Source organism: Sardina pilchardus, chromosome 1, assembly GCF_963854185.1.
Source record: "Sardina pilchardus chromosome 1, fSarPil1.1, whole genome shotgun sequence".
Classification (NCBI taxonomy): Eukaryota; Metazoa; Chordata; class Actinopteri; order Clupeiformes; family Clupeidae; genus Sardina; species Sardina pilchardus.
The window spans coordinates 7,701,889-7,708,640 of record NC_084994.1 but is presented as its reverse complement, the minus strand read 5'-3'; the positions used below and the strand labels follow the sequence as shown (position 1 = coordinate 7,708,640).

The window sequence follows — 6,752 nt, the reverse complement described above, 5'->3', positions numbered from 1 at the left end:
AAGTTTGGCGGAAAATGAAAATAAAGCTATTTTCTGAATGAAAATACATCAACTAAGCCGTGGAGGAAGTAATTTTCAAAATCACATTTTTAAACCACTAACATTGCATCTGAAGCACAGAAATGTCACACGAGATCTCACACGAGAGCTCGTGGACTTTCCTTCGTGAGGAACTGGAAGTGTTCATAACAGTCTTCTTTTATAAACGTCGGGTTCGTGAGCCAAGTTGTTGGTGGTTCGTTTTATGTGTAGACACCTAGAGCAAGCTTCTGACGAGGTTTGGCGCTGTTTTGAGCAATGTTAGTGGTTTAAAAATGCGATTTTGACTACCCGTAGGAATAGCTCCCGTGCTTCCTTGTGAGATCTCGTGAGACATTTCCTTGCCTCAGACGGGGTTGCGGTCTGGAATTGATTCCACGTGTATACAGACTATTCCAAAGTTTACAGACTGATTGGTGCTTCGTTTTATGTGTAGACACCTTGAGCAAGCTGCTGACGAGGTTTGCCGCTGTTTTGAGCAATGTTAGTGGTTTAAAAATGCGATTTTGAAAGCGCTTGGCTGAAAGCCCCATGCTAACCCACTGTTTGCGATTTTGGGCTGTAGGTCCTGCCAGTGCTAGCACTGTACTGCGTGATGAGCGAAAATTGCTTCCTCCACGGCTTAGTTGATGTATTTTCATTCAGAAAATAGCTTTATTTTCATTTTCCGCCAAACTTACGCTTTAATAGGAGATGTTTCTTTCAGTTCAATAAAAAAAGTGTTTAAGGAGGAGTGTGTGCTATTTCAATACTTCACGTCATTGTCACCATATTAACCCTCCCCCCCTTCTCTCTCTCTCTCTCTCTCCCCCCTGCTCTCTCTCTCAGGCTCTCTGATTGTCTCATCTCAGAGAACGGTTGTGGTTTTCTGGCTTCAGCTCTGACTTCAAACCCCTCCCATCTAAGAGAGCTGGATCTGAGCTACAATTGTCTTGGAGAATCAGGACTGAAGCTGTTATCTGCTAGACTGGACGATCCTGTTTGTAAACTGGAGATACTTAAGTATGTACAGAAAGAAACCCCAGTGCTGTACATTTAGAAATTGTCTTGATTGTAGAGACCTTAGTTATTTCTTCATACCGAGTGAAGTGGAACACCTCTCAGATTCCAGGCTGTGAGATTAACAGAAAGACAGGGAGGTGAGCAGAGGAACAGGGAGCTGTTTATTCCCAGGAGGAAAAAGAATACTATTTTCTGATTGTGTGACGGGGGGCTATTAATTCTGTATCAGGACACTTATGAAGTAGATCAAAATGTAATGAAGTTAAATATCCATTAGACCTATTTTCACTGTCAGTAACCAAAGAAAGTAGTACAACAATCAATCATTAATTCAGGGTTCTCAACAAGTGGTCAGTGACCCACAGGTGAGCTGTGAAGGCGTTGCTGGTGGTCCCTGATCATGCATTAAATAATGGAGTTTCACTGCTGGAAAGTGCATCTGTTATTCAGATGGAGTCCTCAGGTTTCTCACTAACTCTAATCTAAGTACAGGACTGGCAGTGTCGGGGCTTCATGATTGTCTCCCTCCGTGAAAGAAAAACAGCAGTCTTGACATCTGTGAAATGTTACATGTGTGTGACATTTAGTTTTTCTTACAGAACTGACCCCGCTTTAGCCCATGCTTTAGACAGAGCACGACCAGGTTTGCTGAGATGTAAGTTTCTAATATCATTTACATTCACATGTTTTAGCTTGCACATGTGTATGGGTGTGTAATAACAATGTGAGTGTGTGCATGTGTTTGGTAGGGTGAGGAGGTGTGTGTGTGTGTGTGTGTGTGTGTGTGTTGGTATGGTGTGTACAAGTGTGTGTGCGTGTGTGTGTGTGTTCTGATGTGGTGTGCGTGTGTGTGTGGAGGGGGAGTATCTATGTACAGTATGTGTGTGTGTGCAGCTGTGTGTATGGTGTTTGTGTGTGTGGGGGGGAGGGGGTCTGTGTGTGTGTGTGTACAGCATAGACATATATATATATATATCTATGGTGTACAGTATGTGCTGGTAGGTTGAGTAGGTTTGTAAGTTTGTTTTGGTTGGCTTGAATAGAGCTCGACAGTCCCGCCCCTCCTCCGAGAGAGCTTAGATTCCGGATGTAATTTTCTCATTAATTTCTCCCATTGACGTCTGGAAAAATCTGTATGTAAAGAGATTTAGACCATGCCTTAGGCTAAACAGCTACGGTGTGACTTATACAACAAATCATTTTGGGCAAAAAAAAACCTATCAGAAAAACAAAGAAAAGGCAAAGGTACAAGACTGTGTACATACAGCGCCCTCCACAATTATTGGCACCCCTGGTTAAGATGTGTTCTTTAGCTTCTAATAAATTCATTTTTTTTCCAAATAATATAGGACTACAATGAAAAAAAGCGTAAAATCCAACCTTTAATACAAGTGCATTTATTTAGAAGGAAAAAAAATCCCACATTAAGAAATAATTGTTTTTCATAAAATCACCTGTTCCACAATTATTGGCACCCCTAACAATTCCTAGGAAATAAATGTAATTAAAGTATTTCTGTCATTTCTGTCATTTCTACAGTAGTTTACAAAGTCAATCAGAGTATGTAGGAACATTTAATTAGTAATTCTTAACATCCTGTTTCCCTGGGCTATCAATATGACGTGACACAGAGGCCATTTCTCTTCAACATGGGAAAGACAAAGGAACACACTGTTCAAGTAAGGCAGATGTGTGTCGACCTTCACAAGTAAGGCAATGGCTATAAGAAAATAGCCACTCGCACACCTGCCCATATCTATGGTCAGAGGAATCGTTAAGAAGTTTAAAACAACTGGAACAGTGGTAAACAAGCCTGGAAGAGGACGCAAGTTTATTTTGCCACCACGCACAGTGAGGAGGATGGTAAGAGAAATAAAAAAAATCTCCAAAACTCACTGTTAAAGAATTGCATCAAATGGTTGCATCTTGGGGTCACAAAGTCTCCAAAACAACCATCAGGCGCTATCTACATGCCAACAAGTTGTTTGGGAGGCATGCAGGGAAAAAAACCTTTCTCACTCAAAATCATAAGCACAAACATCTGGAGCGGTACTGGGCCTTCAACTGGGACCGTGTGCTTTGGTCAGATGAGACAAAGTTAGAGCTTTTTGCCAACAAACACTCTAAGTGGGTCTGGCGTAACATAAAGATGAGTATGCAGAACAGCACCTCATGCCCACTGTGAAATATGGGGGAGGATCGGTGATGCTGTGGGCCTGTTTCTCTTCCAAAGGGCCTGGGAACCTTGTTAGGGTGCATGGCATCATGAATGCTTTGAAATACCAGGACATTTTAAATCAAAATCTGGTGGCCTCTGCCCGAAAGCTGAAGATGGATTGTCACTGGGTCTTTCAGCAAGATAATGACCCTAAACATATGGCCAAGTCTACACAGAAATGGTTCACCAGACACCGTATCAAGCTCCTACCATGGCCATCTCAGTTCCCAGACCTCAGCCCCATTGAAAACCTGTGGGCTGAGTTGAAGAGGAGAGTGCAGAGGAGAGAACCCAGGTCGTTGGATGATTTGGAGATTTTGTGCAAAGATAAATGGTCGAAGATCCCTCTTTCTGTTTTCTCTAATCTTGTGAAACATTATAAGACAAGATTAGGTGCTGTTTTATTAGCAAAAGGGGGTTGTACAAAGCATTAACATCAGGGGTGCCAATAATTGTGGCACACATGATTTGATACAAAATAATTATTTCTTAATGTGGGATTTTTTTCCTTCTAAATAAATGCACTTGTATTAAAGGTTGGATTTTACGCTTTTTTTCATTGTGGTCCTATATTATTTGGAAAAAAAAAAGAATTTATTAGAAGCTAAAGAACACATCTTAACCAGGGGTGCCAATAATTGTGGAGGGCGCTGTATTTTAAATTCCGAGTTAAAGAACTCAAATCCTGTGATGCTTTGCAAACGTACACACATTTCCAACATTTGCAGCCTAACGATAGTTTAACATGGTTCCATATTAATCTGAGACAAGAAGATGATTACTTCTTACCGTTTCCATTGAGTAAATTCAACCTTCAAGATGAGAAAACCGTTATTTTTCGGAAGACCACACATCGGTTCTGACAGCCCTGCAGCCATTTAAGTTTTGAAGTTCCAGCGAGACGATAGGCGCGTATTGGATTCTTACATCCGGAATCGGCTGTGGGCGGGACTGTCGAGCTCTGTGTGTGTGTGTGTGTGTGTGTGTGTGTGTGTGGGGTGAGCAGGAGTGTGTATAATTGCCTGTGTTGACATGGTGTGTGTGTGTGTGTGTGGGTAAGCAGGAGTGTGTATAATTGCCTGTGTTGACATGGTGTGTGTGTGTGTAGGGTGAGCAGGAGTGTGTATAAGTTTTGAAGTTCCAGCGAGATGTGCGTTAAAAGTTGAACCAGTTTGTTTGGGATTGCCATGGCAACGGCGATCTCTACCAATCAAAGGCTCTGCTTTCACCAGTTTTACACGTTAGGGTGTTGGGTAGTGTAGTACTCTCTTGTTAAAATCGCAAATAAAACAGGTTTTTTCTCAAAACAAGGTTGATGGCCCATTAACTTTTGCCATCAATATGAGCAGGTACAATCACTTAGTCACACTGTAGCTCAGTGTTTCCCACACATAGACAAATTTGTGGCGGTGCGCCACAGATTCAGCACCGGCCGCCACATATTGCGTTTCGTTATTCTTTTATTTATTTATTTTGAAACGCTATTGAAAAACACGCAGCATTCGTAAAGCTGAATTTCCTTTCCCTGCGCTCCCTCTCTGTCACTCACGTGTCTGTCTCTCATACACACACACACACACACACACACACGCACACACACACATACGCACACACACAGCCCCTCCCCTCCGTGCACACCGCGGCTGTCTGTCTCCATGAAAACCAACGAGATCATCCCTGGAAGCGTGGTCGGTGGTTGCACTGATGCACCTGACGCTGCTCGGGTAGAAGCATAAAGTTCTCCCGCAACTTTTGTAGACTATGCGTGCAACTTAATTACCAAACAGTAGAAGTAAACTCATTCTCCTTGGCCCGCTCTCGTGCGTGCTTAATGGACATTTAATGGACATGCACATTTAATCCAAATAAAACATTCACAATCGTGAACGCATTGACGCACAGAAGACGGCTAGCTAAATTACTGTTATATTCGGTTAGCATCATTAGTAGGCTATGCTGCAGACATTTGATTAAAACTTAAAAGGGCCTGTCCCAAGGAGAAAAAGTATTAGCTTACCTTGAATCTTAAGAGTCATTGCATGAGAAAACCAGGCAGAGGTGGGAAGAAGGGGGTCGGCCAAATCGGCTCATACTTTGTATATGTGATAAGTACTGTATGTGGAACTATGAACAGCCATATACTTAAAACCCTCCAGCTGTTTTTTGTTATGGAGTTCTGGGACCCCTCTCAGAGACCCTCAAAAATCCAACAATTCATGGATGAAAGTGACTGAAATTGCCATTTCTACCCTGATTATCCTGATAAAGATATGAACATAAGCTTTATATTTCCATAGAGCCTAGGTAGCATAGTTTTAAAGACCAAAAGGTGCGCCGAGGGGTTATCTACACCACTGAAAGCAGAATGTCCCCCCCTCTAAATTTCGGTCATTTTTAAGAAGCATTATCTCGTATTCGCAGTGGCTTTGGTGGATGGTTTTACTGTTGCTGGAGAAAGGAACATCTACTGATTCAAAAACAATTGTCGTCTAATTGGGCCACACATAATGTGTGCCGTGCCAGGAGGGTCTTTAGCAGAATTTGTCGTGTTTTGGCCTATGATAAACCTAGTGCCCTATATGTGGAGAGTATCGCCAACTCAAATCATGGGCGCCATCTTTACTACCGGAAGTGACGTTCGTCTCAATGATGGTCAATAGGGCGAATATGACATGTTGAAACAAATAGCTTAACATCGTCATAAACAAGCCTATAAATGTTATAATGTGCATCACTATCCATTAAGATGTTAATGCTGTTGCAAATACGCTGCATTATACATTTTGAAAAAATTAGCAAAGACCAGATAAATAGTAATAAACGTTGCCTAGTCGGAGCCAGCTAGCTCTGAAAACGCCTACGAGGCGAACTTTGTTTATCCAATTTCTTACAGCAGTTAGATATTAGTCTGAGGAAACACCTTGAAATAAGGCAGTAAGAGAAAGCTGAAAGCTTCATTTTGGTGAAATAAGCCTGTTTAGGGCACAATGAATAACATCTTACCTTACTTAAGCCAGCGATCCATGTTGCAGCAACTCTTTGAATCACTGATTTGACGTCTGACCTCCAGATTCGGACATAATGTATTTCGACCGTGCATGAGGCAAGACTAAAATATGCTATTTATTTTCTTTTTTATCAATAAGTATGTTGTTTCAATAGACTCTGGGACAGTAAAAGAAAATAGTTTTAATTGAAATTAAATGTTATTTAAAAAAATATATATATTATTATCATAAAGTTAGGCTATTATTATATAAAGTTATTATTATTACAAAACTACATGGAGGTCACCATTAGTTTGACCTCAAACTTTTCCGTTAAATAATAACTTACCCCTATGCACAAAACCTGCCAGAGAATAATCACATTTTTCCCACTTCCATCACTCTCCTGAACTGTTTTTGTAATTGGACACCACCACCTTGGCCATAAGTTCAACTTTTACAGACTAAATCACATGCTTCTTGCACATCTCTTGCAATACATTTTG

The 6,752-nt window shown here is 41.3% G+C and overlaps 1 protein-coding gene across 1 annotated transcript in view; it reads left to right on the top strand.

Annotated features, from left to right (window-relative positions):
* The window catches only part of LOC134080745 (NACHT, LRR and PYD domains-containing protein 12-like), an 83,421-nt gene that overhangs the window by 41,708 nt on the left and 34,961 nt on the right, over positions 1 to 6,752 (top strand). The window contains exons 11-12 of the mRNA XM_062537375.1: positions 868 to 1,041; positions 1,641 to 1,696. Coding sequence (XP_062393359.1) covers positions 868 to 1,041; positions 1,641 to 1,696 — 230 coding nt within the window. The remainder of the gene's footprint in view (positions 1 to 867; positions 1,042 to 1,640; positions 1,697 to 6,752) is intronic.